At 46.2% G+C, this 22237-nt stretch overlaps 2 protein-coding genes across 2 annotated transcripts in view; both read right to left on the bottom strand.

Moving 5' to 3' along the window:
* Positions 1–361: 361 nt before the first annotated feature.
* Cyp26c1 (cytochrome P450 family 26 subfamily C member 1) lies at positions 362–8880 on the bottom strand. Its single transcript, XM_050158081.1, has 6 exons — positions 7503–8880; positions 6758–6982; positions 6061–6336; positions 4679–4834; positions 2637–2954; positions 362–754 (listed from the first exon to the last, which is right to left on the bottom strand). Exons 1-6 carry the CDS (start codon positions 7704–7706, stop codon positions 380–382), a joined length of 1554 nt encoding a protein of 517 aa, XP_050014038.1. The 5' UTR covers positions 7707–8880; the 3' UTR covers positions 362–379.
* A 451-nt stretch (positions 8881–9331) lies between these two features.
* The window catches only part of Exoc6 (exocyst complex component 6), a 139374-nt gene continuing 126468 nt past the window's right edge, over positions 9332–22237 (bottom strand). The window contains exons 21-22 of the mRNA XM_050158041.1: positions 11621–11733; positions 9332–10451 (exon numbers count right to left, since the gene is read on the bottom strand). Of these exons, the coding sequence (XP_050013998.1) occupies positions 10319–10451; positions 11621–11733 (246 nt within the window). The 3' untranslated portion in view covers positions 9332–10318. The remainder of the gene's footprint in view (positions 10452–11620; positions 11734–22237) is intronic.

The raw sequence follows: 22237 nt of genomic DNA, 5'->3' as shown, positions 1-22237 counted from the left end.
GCCGCCAGGGCCCCAAGTTTCTTGCCAAACTTGTCACAGGAAGGTGAAGCCAGGTTTCCTGTAGTGGAGATAGGTTCTCTCCACCGCTGGCTCCTTGAGATCCTGGAAGCATCTACGGTGTGAAGCACGCTTCCCGCGCTAGCCTCGCTGCTCTCCTTCCCCAAGCCCAGGGCTTCTCCAATGCAGGGTGGGGGTGGGTGGGTAGGGGCGTGACTCAGTCTAATACTCATTCCAATCTAGCACAGAATTGTCTGGTGAGCTTTTGTTAAACCCAAGACTACTTAAATGTGCGTGCGATGAGGCCCTAGGGCGCTGAAGATGGCCAGCGCTGGGTGTGCGCGGCAGCCACGGGGCAAGCTAAGGCTAGAGGAGCAGCGAATTAGAGGTGCAACCCATCCCCCGCACAAGTCGTGAGAGGGTGAAAAAATAGTCGCAGCCCGTCCACTGGGTGCACGATGGGCACCGTCTGCATGACCGGAAAGGCAGGTGTAGCCAGCTCCCAGCGCGCCGTACGCACCAGTTCCACGGCGAGCAACTGCAGCACCGCTTGCGCTAACTCTTTGCCCAGGCAGCTGCGCGCGCCGCCGCCAAACGGGATGTAGTGGAAGCGGCCGCAGGAGCCGGGCGCGTCCTTACCCTCCACGCCAAAGCGCTCCGGATCGAAGCCCTCGGGCGGGCTACGGTACACAGCAGCTGTCTCGTGCGTGTCTCGGATGCTATACATCACGCTCCAACCTTTGGGGATCTGGTAGCCCTGAGAAGTGAGGGGACCCGACTTGATCGCTAGGCACCGGGAAATCGCCAGAGCCAACCCCCACCCCACCTCTGTTCCCCAGACGTGCCAAGTAAACCTCCAGGGGCCTGTGATGAACTAACCCTGAAGGCAAAATATCTGCTTTGCGGTTTCTATGCCTTCCTAATGAGCTGTAAGATCTTGGAATGCTTGTGCTTAGTTGAGAAAGTAAGAATAAAAAATATCCACGGTGTTGAGAAAATTCCAAAAGGAGACTGACACACATCAGTGCCCATGAATTTGAATATTATGAGTTTGTTGTCTTTCTCTGTTTTCTTCTGACACAGGAGATTTACACTGTAAGACTGTAGCTACCAGTTGCCTGGGCTGAAGCAGGGAACCGTCGCTCCCCTGGGACAGCTGAATTAGAAAACTCTTCCCTGCATTTAACTGAAGACTTCCCCACCTTTCCACTTCACCTCGACCGACACAACCGACACAATAACGCGACCTTGCTTCACACTTTAGAAGATGCACATCCCTTTGTCCACTCCACCCTCCCATCCATCCTGACCCTCTCTGGCCACCTGCTAGGTATTGTCAACTCAGAGCCTCATCCACACTAGGAACATTGACCGACATTCCCAGCCCTTTGGGTTTTTTCCTGGTCTCCCAATCCCTGAACGACAATGTTAACTGTCCCTCCAAAGATGGCAGTTTTCTGAAGGCTGTGGAAGGTCATTACTATTCAGGTTCTCACTAGTGAGACAGAACACACTGGAATCACCCAAAGAAAGTTCTTTCCTCTCCAGTTCTGTTTCCTGTTTCCCGTCTGTACAACGGAGGAGGAGGAGGAGGAGGAGGAGGAGGAGGAGGAGGAGGAGGAGGAGGAGGAGGAGGAGGACCTGCCCCTGTGCTCCACCTACAGCCCTGGAAACTGCCTGGTCCTCTGCTGCCCTCTGTTCACTGGGCACACAAGCACAGCAGGATCAAGTTTAAACACACCAGACACTTCTGAGCACCAGCCCTTGGCTGGCAGCTCCCCCACCCCACCCCACCCCACCGCTGTGGCACTCTCTCCTTGTTCCAGCCCTTTGGCTGGGATCACCCAACCCTAGAGATCTCCTAGCTTCACTCCTTGGTCTTGGTACCTCCTCTCTGCATGGAACCCCTCCTTTTTCAGTGCCCCCCAATACTGCAGCAAAGCCATTCAGGCAGAGATCCTCTACAGTGTGAACTCCCCAATCCTCAAAGCTGTCAGTTCATCAAACATTCCCAGGAGTATCGGAGCTGGGAAAAAAAAATGCCCTCCCAGAAGCTAAACTGAGACCCCCAATAAAGGGAGAACTGTCCCCATTGTTCTAAGATGCAGTCAGGCCTAGTTCTTAACCTTGTCCAGTCAAGGGCAGCCTGATGAAACCATTAAGATTTTGTTCTTTGTATTAAGGCAGATATATTGCCTAAGCGCGAGTCCTGGACAGGTAACAGTGGCTGGTTCTTTAGTCTCGTGGGGAAACTAGAGAAATAGTTCTTTGCTTCCCAGCTACACACACTGGCTGCGAGGGAGGTGCTCAGGTAAAAATGTCAGCGTTCTAAAATTCCGTTCTAGCTGGATCGCTAACAAAAGCTGAAGTATACTTTATATAAGTATTCCTACTTCTGTATACTATATATAACATTTCTAACTTCGCCAGTCCTTCAGGCACCAGGCTTTGCATCTCTCTACTGGGGTTGGAGGAAGGAAAGTCCGGGGGAATAGAATAGGGCTCCGCCCATTTTACAGCTACAGGAGGGAAAACTGAGGCCCTGCTAAGGGAAAGAGATCTCTGCGCTAATCTCCCTGCCCTTCTCCCAGCCCAGCGTCGCTGCAAGCATCCAGAGGCCCGCGGCGCGGCGCACTTACGTCCAACTCAAAGGTTCGCAGCGCAGTGCGGTAGCCCCCGGACACCGGCGGTAGGAGGCGAAGCACCTCCTTGACCACGCAGTCGACGTAGCGCAGACGGCCCAGCGCCGCCAGGCTAAGGTCCGGCTCACAGTTGCAGTCCAGTCTGGGCCCTGTGGCCTGGGGTGCACAGCCGCACGCGTGCCCCAGCCCCTGCGCTGACAGCTCCTGCTGGATCTTGGCGATGGCCGCCGGGTGCTGCAGAAGCAGCAGGATGAGCGACGTGCTTGCGCTGGCCGTGGTGAAGAAGGCCGCGAAGAGGAGCTCCACAGCCGACTCCTGCAAGACAGCCGGGCGGTTCTGAACCCACTGTGAAATGAGTCCAAATTGATCTCTTGTGCTCAGACTAGCGCCTTGATGCCCTGCCCCGGGCGGCTATGCTCAGGGCTCTGAAATCGGTCAAAACTCAGGTCTATCACTTGGAAAAGTCCTGTTGAGCAATAGGCAAAGCCGATCATCTGCACACGCCCGCTTTGGACGAGCTCTCAGAAGCGATACAGGGATGTTATTCTGTGCAGTATTTTCAGTGCTTTAGACATAGTAACTTGTTAGACTCTCACCTCACCCCACGGGGAGCAATTGCTGCTCTCATTTTAGGAGAGGTTGAAAACTGAGGTTCTGGGCAGGCTCCAGGTCCCTAGAGCTAGAAGTTCCAGCAGGGAGTCTGTGGCTTGATCCCCCACCCCCACCCCACCCCGTTCTCTCTCTGTTCCCTCACCGCCCCCAACCCGTGATGCTTCAAACAGAGGCACCTGTAGTCCGGCACCAGCTCCAAAGCTCCGGAGGGGCTTTACCTTCTTGCTTACCTTTTCTGTCCTGCTTTGCTGAAGGGCAGTCGCAGGCGCCACCACCTGCCTAAGTACCTTTCTTCAGCGCAGCACCAGGGCTTGTTGTGCATGCGTTTCTCTGAGACCACAAGGTGAGCGTTACCCACCCACTCAGCCTAGACCCTGAAACAGATGGCACCCATTCTGCACCCCAGCCCAAAATCTGGCACTGAACACGTACATGATAATCTTTGTGGACTGAAATACGACCTGGCTGGAGACCAACCGCTGGTCCTACCTTGGACAAAATGAGGCTGAGACGGAGACCGCAGAGCCCAGACATCCTCTCTGCCCAGCTTAGCCAATGGGCCCCTTCTCCAGGGTCTTGTTACTCCTAGTTGGCATGAACTACCCACTTCCGTCTGTGCTACTTCCCTTCATAGGCCAGGACTGTCTCAGGTACTCAGCTCCCCAGGGCTCAACGTCTGTAGAACACTTTCCCCTGGAGCATTTGGTGCCTTCGAACTTCACACCCCTCAAGAAGAATGGAGAGCATTCCCTTCTCAGTGCAAGAACTAAAGCTGGGCTCCCGTTTTCTAGTGTCTAGCTGAAGAAGCGTGGAGGAAACTGAGGCTCAGAGCACGGGAGAGTAACTCACGGGGAACTGAAGTCTTCACATTTCTGAACGTCGCTGACCCTCTATCCCACTGCTTCTTGCCTTCTGAAGCAGGGCCTCCAGTCACCCACTACGCATGCTCTGCCTATGTGGGAAAGGATTCTAATTCTACGGGGGCTCAGCAGCAGGGGCAAAACGGGCAGGTCGAGGTGCCAGGTGCCAAATAAAAAAAAAGAAGTATTGATTTGGCAAGGGGGAATGTAGTTCCGAGGATGCAGAGTTTGATCATGAGCCTCAGAGTGCAGAGGGAAAAAGCACGATTCATAGGTAGGAAGACAGCAGAGGCGGGAAGAGATGGGGGTCTCGGAGGGGCCAAGAGGAGAGCTATCTAGATCCAGAACCTGTAAGGCCAGACTTAGGTTTTGGTGCTGCTGGAAAAATGGCTATAGTCCAAGGTGTCACAGCTGGCAGATGTGGCAGAGTCATGACTGGAACCCAGGCCCTTCTCTTTCACCCTGAAGTGTGTCTGTGTCTCCAAGTGGTGTTAAACAGGACATGACTGGGACCTCTGGGGAAGGAAAGTGGGGAGAGGGAGGAGTGGCCTCCCATCACCTACCTACCTTCAACTCCTGCACAGAGAGCTCACGGCCCAGCTCCCTGGCGCTGGTAATGATCAGGTGCAGGGCATCACCCGGCTCTGCTGCCTGCTCCTCATGAAGCTTCCCAGCAATGGCCTCATCCAGGTGCCGATACAACTGGTCCCTGGCCCGGATGCCCTGACGTACAGGGAGAGAGGGTAGATGGGGTGGGAAGACTCAAGAGCCAGACTTGGCTATCTCGATTCACCTAGATTTTGGTGTTAGTCTCAGCTTAGCTACACACATAGCCCGTGGTAGGCATGGCTCAATAAATTGTCATAGATTTATTCACTGTCTACAAATACTACCCTGTCTTGGTAATTATCACCAGCCTCCTCTGGCAAGGCAGTTAATGTCACCCCCGAGGGCAGAACACAAAGCACTGAGGGGTCAAACACTTGTACCCTCACACAGCGGCAGTGCCCATACCTGGCACAGAACCGGCAAGCTGCACTTAGCCACTCCCCTTCCCTGAACTCAGGTAAGGCAGTGAGCATCAGTGCTAAGAAAAGGAGGCACCTGGAAAACTCCACTGAGGACACTACTGTATGTTCTAAACGTTAGCTGCTGTCAGGGGTTTGGACAAAGGGGTCAGGGATGACTCTCCAGAGTTCAGGAAGCAAGACCAATCAAAACATCCCGCTGGGGAAGCATTGAAAGCGAACGCTTGAGTTTTGTAGCCAGAAGAATGTTGTTCAGATCGCGACTGTGTTCTTGCTTGTCTCGTGACTTCAAGGAGGCCTGCTTGCCAATAAAATGAGAACAACACTTTGCGGGTTGCAAGGACTAAACCAGAAAATGTATGCAAGGGTGACCAGCACGCAACAAGATTCTTTTCAGATTATTATTTTTATTCAAGTGACTGGACGCTCTACGGCAGAGGGAGAGTGAAGGCAAGACCCAGCTTCCTTTAGTTCTAGGGCCCCGCCCATCACTCGGAAAAGGCCTTTCTTTTCTGGTCCGGAAACCAGCGGGCCCAGGGCCGCCGGCCGGGATCATCCCCTAGATCAGACCCGGCGCCGGGCTTGTCTCAGCCCTCCGGCTCCCGCGCGTTCCGCAGTGCCAACCTTCCGTAGGATTTCCAAAGAGACTCTAGACACTTTGAGAAAGGATGGACCGCCTGCCTGGATGCCTGCCACTAGACCCAAACTCAAGAAGGATACACTGGCATGAAAGCGTGAGTCAGGGGCGTCCCATAAACGACTTGGGGCCTGCCCCGTGTCACAGTGTGTCCGAAAAGATGCTGCCCTGATCTCCACCAACCACCACCCCACCGTACGCTGGGCCACGCCCTGGGTCCAGGGTACCCCGTCTGGTTTGGGAGACTCTCTGGAGCCCTGGGCAAAGGTCTGGAACAGCATTACCTTGCGCAGGCCGCTGAAGGGCACGTCCAAAGGCAGTGAGAAGAGGTTCTCCACCAGCTGCTCAAAGGTCTGGGCCAGCTCGGTGCATCGCGCTTCGTCCAGTTGCAGACCCAAGAGGATGCGAGCGGCCATCCGGAAGGTGAGCGCTTTGGCCGCCCCGTAGACAGCTACCGGTCCTCGGGCGGCGCACCAGGAGCGCACCTCTCGCCGCAGCGCCCCCTGCAGCCGTGGCACGAATTGTTCCAGAGCCGGGCGGCTGAACACGCGCGCCAGGACCTGTAGGGAGCGCAGATGAGCGCAAGGCAGGCTGGCCTCTTGAGCTCCGCGACTCCGCAGCCTGAAGGGAAAGTCCAGTCCCTTTTTCCTCTTCTGAGACGCACAGGCCTAAACTTGCTGGCTTAGTTTCCTCCACTTTGATGTACAGAGTCCCTCCCATCCAATCTAGGCTCCAAATGGTAGCTGTTCCACAAAGTCGTCCCTGAACCCTCTTAAATCTGAATCCCCAAAACTGTTAGCACCTGTTACAGAAGATCTGGAATAAAGAACTCGTAGCCCTGCTCTTACTTTACAATTCAAAACCCGGAAATCTAACGAGACTTGCCTGGGGCCACCTGTTCCTTTATAGCGGAGACCCTGGTCTGGCTCACCGCAGGCAACCAGGCACCACGGATCTTAATTCCTTTGGTTTTCCCCTCACCTTCCGCCGTTGCCGATGGGGCTCGCCAACCGCGCCGAGGAGTGTGTTCGAACCTAGCAGAATGTGCGCGCTCTGTGGCCACTGGCTACGCACCAGGCGGTGCTCGCCCAGCAAGATGGTGCGCACGTTCTCCGCGCCGCTCACGCGGATCACTGGCCTGCCCAGAAGGTGCGTCTTAAACACTGTCCCGTAGCGCTCGCGGCGGGAACTGTGGAAACGAGGGCCCTGCGAGCAAGGCGGAACTTGAAGGGCCTCTGTGCCAGCAGGGCTGAGGATCCGTCCCGGACATCCCAATTGCTTCTTCCTAACAACTCCCCTGTCCCAGGCTGTCACATTACAAAAAAGCCAAAATTCCAAATGGGCCTCTCAGCTACACTACGGGAAAGTAGACGCCCACTGGTAAAATAAGATTGAGGCTTAGATTGGAAATGAGTGCCCAAGAGCGCAAGGCTGAGATGTGGCTCGCTTTTCGGTCTGTGCTTGCAAGACTGTAGGTACCACGTTCCTCAAACGCCCCTCAAACGCCCCCTAAGTCCCTGGTTTACACCCACGATTTATCAGAAGGGTTTAAATCGGGGACATGGGGTCTCTTAGAAGGAACAGAATAGCTAGGCAATGGCAAGCGTTTTAGTACTCATCAGAATCCTGGGCAAGGGAATTCTTATGAAGTGCCCTGAGAACCAAGAGTGCCCTTCGGATGAGAGATGCAGAAAGGGGGGCATTGCTGAATGATAAAACTGCTCACCTGAACCAACCAGTGCAGCGTTTCACCGAAGAATGGCCAGCCCATGGAGCCCTTGGGTAGGGGCAAGGCGGAGGCCCGATCCCGGCTCAGAGTCCAGCGGAGGGTCCAGAGGTGTTGGGCCAGAACAAGCAGCAGACCGGCACATAAGAGAGCGGTGCCGCCAGCCCCCAGCACGGATAAGCAGTTCAACCCCCAAGAAAACATGGCGAGCAGAGAGGGCTCAATAACTGTGCAGAGCTCACCTATCCCGTTCAGAAAAGTCCTGGGGTTAGGGACCAAGCCGGAGATTAATAAATTCAGACAAGACTTCCGCTCTTAAAACAAGACTGTCAGTGGAAGGCGGCAGTGACCCTGAGGCATTTAAGAGAATTCTCCTTCCTCAAGACTGGAGGCCCAGGGCATTTTCCCTATTTCAGTCAAAAAGTGCCAGCCTCTTCATGGTGGGCCGTTTGCCTCCGGAATGCCCCTACATTCTCGGATCTGCGCTCCTAGTGCAGAAGCTGCGGGAGAGCCTGAGAGAAACAACTCACCGCGCTGCCAACCCGGGGCTGCAGACCCCTGCCCACCACCTTCTCTCCTCCACTCGGTTAACCCTTCTCTGCCTACCCTCCACACTTTATATAGATACTGCCTCCCTCCCTACGGACTGGTCCTGGGTCACACAATGTGACGCGCCTACGCATATTTAAAGTGTCCCATTCGGAGTAATGATTGGAAGCAGTGGGCAGTGGCGGGCTCACCTCGTGAGCCAAATAGGGAGTGGCATCTGGGCGGGGGCCGTGCCCCAGGAGCATCCTCGGGCGGGGCCTGCGGTTTTGCACTGTAACTTCCCTGCTCTTGGTGCAAGAATATAGCCAGCGTGAGAAACCCACATGAAGTAGACACTCTGCATGCTCCAGGGCATGCTCTTGGCCCACCTGTCCCCAGCTATCTGCTTCTTCTCTGGTCCCCCACCTTCCAGTCTCAAGAATCCTGGAGTTTTGCTTCCCTTTGCTTGATCTCTTTCAGGGAATGTGGGTTTTGACACTAGCGTTCCAGAGGGATAGCTGGGGCCCAGTTCTCTGACCTCTGCTCCAAGTTCTTCAATCAGTCACTTTAGGGAGCCTTCAGGAGATGGTAATTTCACTGCCCCCAAAATTCACAGGGGCGGGTGCCCAAAGTCTTCCATTATCCTGGCACAGCTCTGGTCTCAGAACCAACCCATTTTTTCACTGCATTGCCCATCTCCACAGTCTGCCAGACTCCGCCCCTTCCCCACCAGCTAACATCTTGAGCTTTGTGTCTCACTCCAGGCTACAATGCCTGTAGGTCTATCTGCCTGATAACAATGCAATCTGGGTGTGCGTGTGCGTGTGTGCGTGTGTGGTGTGTGTGTGCGTGCGTGTGTGGTGTGTGTGTGTGTGTGTGTGTGTGTGTGTGTGCATGTGGGGGGGGGCATGTGTGTAGAGGTATGGAGGTGACCTAGTTTTCTGGAAAGGGTACAGAGGAGCCCTTATAAGGAAGGGGGAGTCTGCTCTAGGGGATATGGAGGTTCCTCTTTCCAAACCCCCAGATGCCTGGGTCAAAGCCAGAGCCTTCCCAAGTACCCAGAGAGTGAGGGTACTCCAACATCTTCAGAGCGCCCTGCTCCCCACATCTAACTCAAGTATAGAATGAACTGTGTCTGAGGTATTATCGTATTTTCATGTAATGATTTTAAAATGTTAAATACTTGGAGTATTTTTATCAAGAGAACAAATCTATTTTGTTTTGTGTCATGCACAATCTGATCATTAGGAAATAACAGGCCTTTTCTGGAGGAGGCTATTTTAAATAAGAAACTCTGAATATTTGAAATAGCATCTTCAACCGCTCTCAACCTTTTTAATGTTTTATCACAAAATCCAGACATGTAAGCATAACTCTTCATACTTATTTTACAGAGTCAGGGTGTCTACAAGCATAAATCCTGAAAATGCAAAGGGGAGGGGGTTCAGCATAATTACACTGGGAAGAAAACAAAGATCAGGTTTACATTGTCACTGTGCCACTGTGCTTTATCCAAAGGAAAGTGTACACTGGCTGTAGGCTTCAGACTTCAGTCGGTCTGGTTAGTTTCCACGGTCCACGGCCTTGAGATCTGCTCTCTAACTAACTCGCACAGCCACACCTGATGGAAACAGCCCTTTAACTGCCTGCTCTTTTCATCTAAACCAAACTAAAACTTTAAAAACGGGTCAACTGCAAGAAATACAACATCTTTGGAAAACCCAAACTCTTTCTTCATATTCCGAGTGGTTAAGCTACCCAAGTTTATGTTCCTGGTGAACTGTGTTTGATTTCAGGAACTTTCAAGATTTGTGTATTTCCTCCTCAGAATCGGCAGAAATAAAAAATTTTAGGCACATGAGTCAAACTGAGGTGAAAATAAGAGCTAAAAGTCCAACAATGACAGCCAAGTATCCCCTTCTCAGCAGCAGCTGCAGCCCAAACTGTAATGGCATAAACAGGAGCTCTTTCAAGCTTACAGAAAGAATACTTAACGAGCAGAGACATGGGTTTTTCTAATATTTGCAATCAGTTTCATATACAATTTATTGGATTTATATATTACATTTTTGACTTTTCCTCTGAAATTGAAAAAAATTAATCTTACATTTTATATATAAAATAGTATTCAATTATTTAAAAATCCATACAAATGATGTTTGTCACCATTACTTGTTTAAGCCCTCATCAGTGTATTTCCCCTACTGTGTTTTTACTTCTGTAAACAAATTCTTGTCTCACAAGCAGTGCTGGCCACAGAGACGCACTCGGCTGTGGACCTGGTGTGTCTACACGTGCTGGGACATACCAGTCACCAAGGCTCGGAGCTGTCTCACGACCGTCTCTATCAGCTTCTGCCTGTCTCGGTCATTCTTCCGGAACTGGGCGAATATGTTATTCTTCTTACTGGTGTCCTTCATCCTACAAACACATACAGACATAAATGCTGAAAAAGAAAAGCTGCTGCCGATGACTTCTCTCTCTCTCTCTTTCTCTTTCTCCTCTTTTCTTTTCTTTTTTTTTTTTTTTTTAACATGATCTGCCTTATCCAACACCAGCTCAGTGCTTGAAAGGAAAACCTGTGCTATCAAACTTCCGAACACAGGAACCAGGCAGAGACAGAAAATGATGGTCTTGCACTAACACACAAATCTAAGACACAGCTGTCAAACACCGTGTTGTTTTCAAATATCTATTCGAATGCCCTGCATGGGCTGTAGCACACATTCACAGCAAGACCACGTGAGGGCAGAAGTGGGACATTTTAAAATGTAATGTTTTTGCCTCAGCATTTCATGGCATTATAAAATCACTTTATATAAATTGTGTATAGTTTCTTACATCCTTTCAAATAAAATAACCACAGATACTTTGAAATTTGGGAAAACAGACAATACTAACACAAAACTGTACATTTTAATAGTTACATTTTAAACAAGCTATGACTGAGCGCAGAAAAGGTTTGACACATAATGCAGGAAAAGGAGCACTGTGTTTGCTGTCCCACTTTTTACAATATCATTTTCTCAAATCATGTCTTTCTCTACCTTCAAAGAATCCAAGACTTAGATACTACTGAGGCAAACATTCCATTCCGTGGCCCTATTTTATTTTATTTTATTTTAAGGAGCCCCATTTTCTCTCCAGTCGAGGGAATGGACTCAGGCCCTAGCACAAAGCACTGAACAACTGTGCTAAATAGTCCAGGCTTCCAGTAACATATGTATAAAGCAAACTGAGCCTGAGATGTTTGAAATACATTAGGAAGAAAGAATGTTTTCCTCACATACATAATCAAAATAATTCTGAAAGGCAAGAAAGAGACATCTTTTGATCATCACACGGACTGAATTTCTCCCCCCTCCCCCCCATGTTTCACTCACGATCCTCACTACAGCCTCAGCTCCCCCAAACTCATGATCCCCCGCCTCAGGGTCGGCACACACCTCATACCTGGCTGTACTGACTTTTTAAAAACTCCATTGAGATATTTTTGTTTTGAAAATTTCTAGTTCTTTATCATGCAATCAAACCCTATGTAAAATGCTACCTAAAATAAAAACAGAAACAACTTTTGGGAACATACTCACTTCTCCAAAAGTGTAAGGGCCGTGTGAGGATTCACACGAAGGTACTTGGAGGCTGGCTGTCCATAGTCAGCGAGGTAAGTGGACCAGTCCCAAACCATAAACAAGTCAAGGAGCTGAGGAAGAGAGTGGAAACATCATGTCAGCTTTTGGACAGCTACCCACATATAAATGAAGAATATGCTATTCTCATGTCCACATGATTTTCTTTTTACAATAAAATAAGGAAATTCATTTTAAGAACATTACTAGTGTACTTCACAACCAAAATCATGTTCATATTTTTTATTTTGGAATTGCTAAAATCATCAGTGGCTGCTGCTCTAAAGATTTATGACACTTCCATGTAACTGTATGGCACACTCTCACAATCATGTCCACACCTGTACTGATGCTCACAGCTTTTATCTTTGTGTACTACCTGCGACTCAGGCGGCACGGCTCGTGCCACTGTGTGTAGGATTGGAAAGAACTGTGTTTACCTTTCAAAGAAGCTGTTTACAACCTGACTTTCCGAAAGTAATTTAGAGCAAAAGCTCAGATAATCTCAATGAAGTGCATTACACAACCTCTGCTGGATTCTCCTCGGTGAGAGATACCGTGATGGTATCTGGGCTTCAGGACTCGGCTTGTTAACTCTAGCCAATCATTTTGTGTAAACAAACAACAACAACAAAAGACATTCTCTATTTTCCATAGTGTGTCTCAAAACTGACAATTTGCTTTATAAACTCCATTTAGAAGCATTGTCAAATATTGTTATAATCTTTTAAAAGCAACGCCAGGCCTAACCCAAAGCATCCAATCCTTAACCACCTTTAAAGGCCCTAATCCCTTTAAGCCGGTTAAAGCCCACTTCCTATTCTCCCCATCTGAACTGTTTCAGGAAGCTGGATGCTTTACTTAACTATCTCCTCAGTTTTTTATATACTTTTAAAAACACACTTCATAAATAAGGGTTCTCTTGGTTTTGCTTTCACATGAAGGAAGCACTTATATTTACTTACAGGATGTGTGCGTGGAACCAGTAACTAGAAGATGAATAAAAACATTTAAGGTAATTAAAGCCACCAAAAAGAAAAAACAAAAAAGATTAGGAGAAACCAACTTTTTCTTGGAAAGGTGAGGGCCTGTTTGACTCTGGTTTTCTCCATCAGTGTGCAACTGTTATGCAGACACTTGTAAAAGGTTGGAAGTGCAATAATGAAAATAGTAACGACTAATGGTTGCTCTGGTTTTTTTTCCCACAACAGAAAGTGAAACACTGTTATAGAAACTCTAATAAAATAATTGAAAAGGGTACTGTCTGATAATAAAAAGAGAATGTGTGCATGATTTTTCATTGTTGTTTGGTAATATATTTTCCCAAGGGACATTAATTCTCATATACTTGGATGATGATAATGTGATTTACAGACTATCATCTACAATGGGCTTAAGAACCATAAAACAGTGATTTTCTTTGGATTGGTAATAATACTTATAAGAGAGGAATTATAGGAAAAATAATAAGGGATGGCAGAAAGCCATGCACAGAGATAATAAGCGCCAACATTTTTTATTAGGTTACAGAACAAATTAGAATAGTCTACTCCATATCAAGAAACACGTGCCTAGTGTGCGCGAGGTCTAGGTTCAATGCCCAGCACCACCATAAGGGAAAAAAGATAAACTGCTAACAGTAAGGTAGAATGTACAGAGACTATCACATACTTCATAAAAGCATCTACATAAAATTTAAATGGCTTAGGAAGATGATTATAATGTATATTGCTACTTAATTACAGAAAACCCCATAAATAGAAGAAAATTTGAAGATATGCCAAAATGGTATCATTTTTACAGTGGGGTTACAAATAACTCATTTTCTTTATTGTCCTAATATTCTATAGTAAGCATGCTTTACTGCTAGAACTAAAGATAGCATCATACTTCTGTTAAAATGTTAGCAGTCTCTACAGTGTCGGCAGCAGTCTCACTGTGAAGGCTCCTCTGTCTGGTCTATGTGTGATTCTCCATGTGAATGGGGTCATTCCCACAGTCTGCAGAAAGTAACCACTACACACTGGCTGTGACGTGCCTTTCTTCAAGGGCATTAGCCAGTGACCTTTGGGAAAGGAAGAGTCTGTCAGTGAGGCTGCTTCTCTCTTAGGCTGCACTACCCTCTCCAGGTGGGGAGAAAGAGCCCGTCTACTGCACCAACCAACCACAGCTGTGAAGACCATGGCCCTTTTCCGGCAAAGAAAGTCTTTCCTAAATAGAAATACTGTGATTATAATTTGTACACAAGACCAGACATCATACGCAGATATTCACTGCAAATCACTATGATTACAGAAAGTATAAAATTTAATGTACCTACCAGATTCTAATCTATATATTCACGTTACCATTAATTATTTTATAAAACATGTACCATGAGTAATTTGTAGATATTTATGGAAACCTGTGGATAAAGTTTAAGGAATTCAACACCAATGCCAGATATCTAGATAAAATTTACTTAATCATTCAGCAAATGTTTATGGCCCACCTTCAATGTGCTACATACCTAATATTAGACACCAGAAGACAGTATAACAACTAGACACTATCCCTTTCCTCAAGGAGTGAACATTAAGTGGTGATAAATTAACCAAGAAACAGTTATATTTTGAAGCTCACATAAAGAAATTATTTTAAAAAATTATTCACACAAACCCTAGTAATGTGAACTCTATTAACACAGGAGGAAACTCCTGTCAGCTTAATATGTACAACAGGGGAGACCACGACTGCCTGCTACTCTCTTGCCGTCACTCTCGGTTCCTGAATAAATGGTTGTCCAGTGGAGCAGCACTTCAGAGTCTATGTCTTAAAGGAAAATGGGTATGGATAAGGAGGAAGAATGGAGCCAAAACACATGCTGATTTCATACTCAAATCTCTCCTTTCCATGTGCATATGGATTTTTCAAACCGGTAATGCTGCTGGACTAAGTAAACACAAAACAACAACAACAAAACACCTTGGCAATGCTGGCAACTGTCTGCATCATCTCTCCCAGGCTTCACTGGGCTATTTGGTAGAGCGAGTGGATTCTCTCATGGTCTCATTGAGAAATGAGGTCTCATCCCTAACATCAAGTCCATTTTTTACCTTTCTGCTTTGTTTTGTTTACTTTTAAACACCTCGGCATGTAGCCTTGGCTGACTTGAAACTTGCTATGTAGATCAGTCCAGGGTCCCACAGGTTTTCACACAGCCGGCTCTGACTGGAACAGCATGACCCCTGGGCATGCCCAGCTGTCAGAAGATGATGGTAAGGGGAGGGAGGTGGAGTGTTTGTCGGGAAACACCAGTACTCAGCTTCACTCTCCATCCTGCCATTGCCCTAGGGACTGCCCCTTAGAGCTATCCAAGTTTCCCAGGATGCTGTACTGTTAATATTAAAGCCCCCATTACAGACAACATCAGTCTGTTTCAAGTTTTGGTCCCTTCAGAAGGCAGTGAACAAACAATAAGTTTGTAGTAACCACATAAAATGCTTTAGCCTCAGCCGGGCAGTGATGGTGCACACCTTTAATTCCAGCACGTGGGAGGCAGAGGCAGGTGGATCTCTGTGAGTTCAAGGCCAGCCTGGTCTATAAGAGCTAGGACAAGCTCCAAAGCTACAGCAAAATCCTGTCTTGAAAAACCAAATAAAATTAAAAAGTTTAAATTTAAAAAGTGCTTTAGTCTTGTAAAAACAAAACAGTAAGGCATGGTCTCAACAGATGAAACATAAGTTAACACAGATACACAGAGTTCAAAGATAGATGGAACATGAACAAAAACAAAACACCACCACATTATCCAAAAGCAACTTCACAAACGCTTATTAAAGGATAAAGTAGGGCACATGATAATGAGACTCGGTATTAAGTTCTGTAAGTGGGTTTGTCCCAATAGCTAAGTAAAACGAATCTTCAAGTTTTTTGGGGAAGTATGGATCACACAAAAGCAAGCAGCGAAACAGTGGTGCTTCCGTTCCATCTCATCATGGCCTAAAAGATCATTTGAAATTAGTACCCTCTCTTAGTAAGGACCCAGTTCCTCTCCAGAACAACTGTTAACACATCAAGGGGATTTATATCTGTAAGTTCTAAGGTTTACTTCCTTAGTGCTTCCTGTGTGTTCAGCGAACAAGAAGATCAGCTTAAGGAATGAAATGGTAGCATGGGTGGCCCCACTCGTACGCTCGAAAATGGAGTCACTTCAGAATCACCGAGGAATCCTTCACGCTGGTCCATTTAGCTGGCTGCCAGTTCCCCACCCTATAGATTGGTTCTGAATCTGCAGATTTTTGGGGTCTCAAATCTGTTGAGATTATTTATGCAAATGATACAGTGAATGTGGGCAGATTTAAACCATTCTGTGGAGCTCTGAAGAGTGCCTTTTGCCTTTGTAAAACTGAACCCACAGTGTCGGTTCATTTTCCCTTGAATCTGGTTTAGTTTTGTTTTGTGTCTTTCGGATTTTGCTTTTGAAGCACCTCAGGGGCAGTGACCCAAGACAGAAGAAAAATAAAGCCAAGCCAACCTCAAGAGAGAAGCAACTGGGGACACCAGGTTTGCTTTTGTGAACGCTGACCTGGGGGCTCAGGGGCAGCCTTACTCCCCCAAATTCCCTTTTCCAAACACTAAATCCACCTGGGACTTCAGGGTCGCTTTGCAAATTCCAAAAGTAAACCAGAAGATCGTTTTTCCTTAGGCTTCAAGAAACAAAGCTGACGCAAGGTTCCTAGTGCGCTTCAGAGACTTAAGGACAACAAAACTCCTAAGCCCAGTACAACGCTGAGGCCGAAACACTTGTCCTTCAAACAAATCCTCCATAATTGACTACTGGGAATTGAAGAAGAAAGATCTTCCTTTCCTGGAGAATTCTTGTCTTTTCCAGACAATGGCATCAAATGAGCACCATCTGCCTTTTCAAGCATAGACTTTCCCCTTTCCGTGCAAATACCACATTCAGAAAGCTCTAGAAGAAGCTGAGGGGATAATTTTAGATAAGCCAATATGAACTTAGTCAAACTCCATACAAGGGGCAATGGGTGTAGTTCAATCGGTAGAGGCTTGCCTAGCATGCTTGAGGTCTTGGATTCAATCTCCAATACTTCAGAAAACCTGGCATGGTGGTGCAATCTGTAATCTCAAGCAAAGGCATGAGCTCAAGGTCAGCCTAGACTACAAAACCATTAAATCTGAAAACTTTGAGAACAAAGACCAAATCTATAGCTGTCAAATTGAAGCAAGCTTTATTTAATACTGGCCAGGACAATGGGACACTGACCAGCTCCATACTGGGGACTCCCAGAGAATAGCCACAAGCTATGTTGACCAGGTGCCTATCTATAAAGACCAAACCCTCAAGGCTATGACACTTTCCATCTTCGTCCAATCCCGGGCAAGCATACATCCTGAGGTACTTCCTATATACAAGTGATGAAGTACATCCTGCACAGCTGGGGCAACCAACCTTGCTTATTGAAGCAAAATCATGTGACTTGTAAATTTACAAGAACACCAGCTCCCAGCATTCCAGGAAGTTATCTGTCCTTAGGCAAGTAGGGCTTATAAGGTTAGCATTAACCTTTACAGATTTTGTTTAAAAACATGAAATTCAGTCTCTTTTTCTTGCCTCCTGGTGTTAAAGGCCTTCAAGCTGTCTTCACCCAAGCCTTTTCTCTTTAAACATCCATTTTTCTTTTTTCTTTCTTTCTTTTCTTTTTCTTTCTTTTTTTTTTTTTGTTTTATTTTTTGTTTTGTTTTTCAAGACAGGGTTTCTCTGTAGCTTTGGAACCTGTCCCGGAACTAGCTCTTGTATACCAGGCTGGCCTCGAACTCACAGAGATTGCCTCTGCCTCCCAAGAACTGGGATTAAAGGTGTGTACCACCACTGCCCAGCTAAACATCCATTTTTCAAGCCTGCTTTCAGCCAATGTCTTCTGGGTTCCCTCTATGAGGAGTATGGGTGAGATCAGGTGGACTCAAGGTGAGATCGGGGTGGGTTCAGGGTGAGATCAGGGTGGGTTCAGGGTAGGATCAGGGTGAGATCAGGGTGGGCTCAGGGTGAGATCAGGATGGGCTCAGGGTGAGATCAGGGTGGGCTCAGGGTGAGATCAGGGTGGGTTCAGGGTGGGATCAGGGTGAGATCAGGGTGGGCTCAGGGTGAGATCAGGGTGAGATCAGGATGGGCTCAGGGTGAGATCAGGATGGGCTCAGGGTGAGATCAGGATGGGCTCAGGGTGGGCTCAGGGTGCCGTGGACTGCAGTTCCCTTTAACTCACTTCACTACAGAAGCGAAGTGTTCTTGAAATGAATTTTTGATTTTTCTTTCTTCTTCTTTTATTATTTCAACCACCTTCCTTTCTTCTTCCCCATCCCCTCTTTCTTTTGAGACAGGGTCTCACTATGTAGCCCTGGCTGGCCTGGAACGCTCTATGTTAAGACAGGCCAGTCTCAAACTCAAAGCTACCATCTGCCCCTGCCTCCCAAGTGCTGGGATTAAAAGTGTATACTCCCACCCCAGGCCTTCTTTAGAGTATTTTCAATGCTAAGCTATGCTGTATGATATTGCTAGGCAGCCATTAGGTGAGTTTAGAATTTCAAAGAAAGAGGTGAATAATGGAAGTGAACACAATCAGATTTATAAACCCTTACACTTGCCAAAATTCCTGTGGCTGTCATAGCTAAAGTAACGTACAGAAACATGTATACTCAATCGTGCCACAAGGACATGTGCTCAACTATGTTCACAGCAGCATTGTTTCCAGAACCTGGAAACAACCTAAATGCCCCTTGTCCAAAGAATGGATAAGAAAAATGTGGTACATTTAAATAGTGGAGTACTACACAGCAGAAAAAATAACAACATCAGAAACATGTATAAGCTTGTGTGTTGATGTATTATTTTTTTTTCAAAATAATACCAGCAAATAATTGGATACGGAGCATATCATAGTACTAAAAGTTTACTGCTCCTGCGCCTACTCTCAGAAAAACAACACTAACTCAGACTTGCCTTGCTAATTTAGGACATATACCGATATCACATGAAGAGCTTACCTTACTTAGGCAACCTTTCTATTTATAACAGCTATTTCAAAAATTTCCTCTTTTAACTTTTATAACTTTAATATATTTAAAAATACATCATTTAAAAAATTAAAAAAGTAGTTTTGAGCTGTACTGTAGAATTCATCCGCTTAAAATCAGTGGCTTTCAGTATATCCAGTGTCTGATACCATCTCAATCCCTAGCTATCAGCAGTCACTGCAGTAAATGGCAGTCCTGCCCTGCGGTCTCTCTTAACTGGCTTTTTACTTAGCATATTCTCATATCGCAGCAACGATTAACACCTCCTGTCTGTTGTTGGTGAATTCTATCCCATGTATCACACTTTCTTTAATAATCAGCTGAAGACCATTCAGCTCTTTTCACAGTTTAGCTATCATCAATAACCATTTATGTACAATTTTTTGAAAATTAAAAATTTTGTTTCTTTTAAATGTGTACCTCTACACACTGAGTAAAAACTACCAAAGCAGTTACTTAACTCTGAAATTCTATTAATATATTATCATTCTGAAAGTTAGACTGCGAAAGGACTGATTTAACATGTGCTACAGATGTGAAGAGCATTTCGAAACCAAAGCTCTGCTTCTGAGATTCCCCTCTGCCAACCCATGATGGCACCACCTCACATGCCAAACAAGCACTGCTGGTCATATATTTAATTTTCTGTCCAGGTTCATTACATCATCTGCTGCACTTATGTGAGGCAGTTACACGAAGCTCAAAGAGTCTCGTTCTAAAGGATCAAACCTTGAACCACAAGAGGCGCTTGCTAGACTTGCGATTCTTTCTGATGAATCATTTTGATTCACTGCAGCGCTGAAGAACTCCGATAAGTGGTGTGAACTGGGCCTGGAAGAACTCGAGCAATGGAAGAAGACCCTCTGGACCAGCTGAGAGGGAGACGGCTGATGTTCCTTTGCTCTGTGTGCTTCTTCACGGGTGAGTGCTAAGAAACAGGAACAACTATTTTTCCACATCTAAAAGAATCTAGGTGGGTGTTCCATTAATCCCCACTCCCCATGTGAGATAATGGCTGTGATTTACAAAAAAGTACAAGAAAATGTGGAGAATCTAATACCTGGGTTAATTTAATCTCCAATAAAATGAGTCACATATGTTTTACTCTAAAATTTTAGTAAGTCTAATAAAATTTATAATTTGTCATATGAGTGCTGGTTCTGGCTTAAGGAAATAAACTAAACTAAAATTAAAACTAAATACTTTAGACACCAAAATGTCTGAATGGCATCTTGTCATTTCCTTGTTTAAAATGGAACTCAGAGTCAAGGCATGGTAGCACATGCCTATAATCCCAGCACAGGGGAGGTAGATGAAGAAGAATGAGGAGGCCAAGGCCACCCTCAGCTACATAGCAACTCTGAGACAAGCCTGGGCTATATGAGACCCTGTCTTAAAAAAAAAAAAAGGAACTGAAGGCGTTTACAGATGAAACTAAGTAAAGCCATCCCCACTGCCGTAGGAAGAAGAGGGTGCACACCTGCGGTGGGAGACTCAGTTCTAACTAACCCTTGGGGGAGCTCCTCAGCGAAAGGCAAAGCTCAGGCTATCCATGCTATGCTTTAGAGAGAAGGTCTCAGCTGCGGCCAGACTTTACCTTTGTGCTGGAGTCCAGAACAAATGCAAAGTGAGCTGACTACCAAAGACAGGGTAACGGACATTAACAAAACAGGCCCTTCACGGCCCCTGTGTAACAGAAAGAGTATTACGGCTGGCGCTAAGGCACAACAGTAGGCCACTTGCACATACACAGTGAATAATCCACTATTTTATACTTAAGGGACCTGAATCCTCAGCCATTTCTTCTTTTCTGTAATAGATTTTATTATCTTTACTCAAGCAATTTAAAATATGTATTTACTTTTCTTGAATCTAAAAGACACTTATTTATAAACCCAAATTAACCGTTTACTTCCAGATCTGATTGTATATGTAACTATCTTTTGTCAGGAATAATGATTTGCTTGAAAAACATGTCAGAACACTTGCTGCTTGATCTGTTTTAAAGAGAAATGTCTTTCCATCCCCTCGAGCATAATAAAATACAAAGGGTAAAAAGGCAAATGGCAAATTACTAAGTCTGATTCATTAAGGCAGTGTTCACAGCATGGAGACAAGGCTTATGTTAGGCCCAGCTCTTAGTAACAGACTCCAGAGAGGTAAGAGACAACTTTGCAACACTGTGACAAAGGTACGTGAAGACTAAGACGCAGCTGAGCTAGGAAGCAGCTATTGGCATGCAGCTATGGGCACCACACCATCACTAAGGGCTGTAGCTTAAAGATACCAACAACAGAAAGGGAAGGACTTACTTTCTTGGGAGGATAAATAAATGCAGATCAATGGATTGTGATCCAAGTTCTACCACATTCGACCATGTGGACTACAGAGTGGGAAGATAAGCCTGCATCTGACCTCTGGATAACCTAAACAGGAAATCAGGACATTCTAAGCCTAACAGGCTGTGTCATCCTGTTAGGATAATTGTTTCCATTGCTACCTTGCATAAACAGCTCACACTAGGCCATGAGAAAACACTCAAGCCCCAGTCTCTTGTTTGTAAGAACAGAAACAATGCCTGGCTCAGTGCCCTCAACACAGGTGAGGAGCTAAGGCCTGGTTCTTGATAATTAAGAAGAGAACAAAGAAGAGAAGAGAGAGACATGAAAGAAGGTGGAAGTTATCTTCTAAGTATTTTAAAGAGTGTCTGAAAAAAATCATAAAATATTAAAAGTAAAACTTCCTGGCAAGAGTCTGGGGTAATTAAGAGACTATGATTTAAGGAAAAAATTGATGAACATTACAACTTAAAACAAGGCAGCATTTTTTAAGGAATAATTTTTAAGTATCTCATATTTAGTTATGGTGCACCAGAATGGTAGAAGTTAAAAAAGTTTTTACAATCTCAAGCCCTCCATTTTCTTACCTAATAAAACTCTATGTACTTATCTTAAGGAAGGACAGAAAGAGGGAAATTAGGAGACATGAGAAGCAGAAAGGAGCTCCTCCGCCAGCAAAGAAGCAAGAATCACAACACAACAAGGTCTTTCTCTCTCCCCAGTTACAAATTTACAATTTTCTAGGACTCCCACCACAAACCCCAGTCCAGGAAAGATGTGCAATTTGGGAGGTCCTTGTGAAGCCCAGTGGCTTCTTGGTATCACTCTATCAGATTATTATTCCGTCCAATGACATCCAAGGCTTTACGATCTTACTGAAAGTGAGAGAAGAATGAGGAAGATTTTTTTAAACAGCTTTTTTGTATTTATTTATTTATTTATTTATTTATTTATTTATTCATTTGCTTGTTTGTTTTTACATCCTGACCACAGTTCCTCCTTCCTCCTTTCCTCCTAGTCCCGTCTCCCTCCTCTCCCCCCACCTACCTACTCCTCCTCCATTTCTTTTCAGAATAGAACTTCCCATGGATATAGACCAGCCATGGCATATCAAATTGCAGTGAGACCAGGCACCTCCTCTCCTATTAAGGCTGGACAAGGCAATCTG

Source organism: Alexandromys fortis, unplaced genomic scaffold (assembly GCF_014885135.2).
Source record: "Alexandromys fortis isolate MF-2015 unplaced genomic scaffold, M_Fortis_MF-2015_v1.1 scaffold_10, whole genome shotgun sequence".
NCBI lineage: Eukaryota > Metazoa > Chordata > Mammalia > Rodentia > Cricetidae > Alexandromys > Alexandromys fortis.
This window is presented reverse-complemented; position numbering and strand designations above follow the sequence as displayed.

What these genes read in the sequence shown, in the direction of transcription:
- Cyp26c1 (XM_050158081.1), bottom strand. Translation starts at nt 7,706, where the DNA reads ATGTTTTCTTGGGGGTTGAACTGCTTATCCGTGCTGGGGGCTGGCGGC. An exon ending in CCCATCGGCAACGGCGGAAG is followed by an intron (nt 6,337 to 6,757) that starts GTGAGGGGAAAA and finishes CGCTCCCTACAG; the next exon opens with GTCCTGGCGCGCGTGTTCAG. An exon ending in TCTCTGTGCAGGAGTTGAAG is followed by an intron (nt 2,955 to 4,678) that starts GTAGGTAGGTGA and finishes GCTGTCTTGCAG; the next exon opens with GAGTCGGCTGTGGAGCTCCT.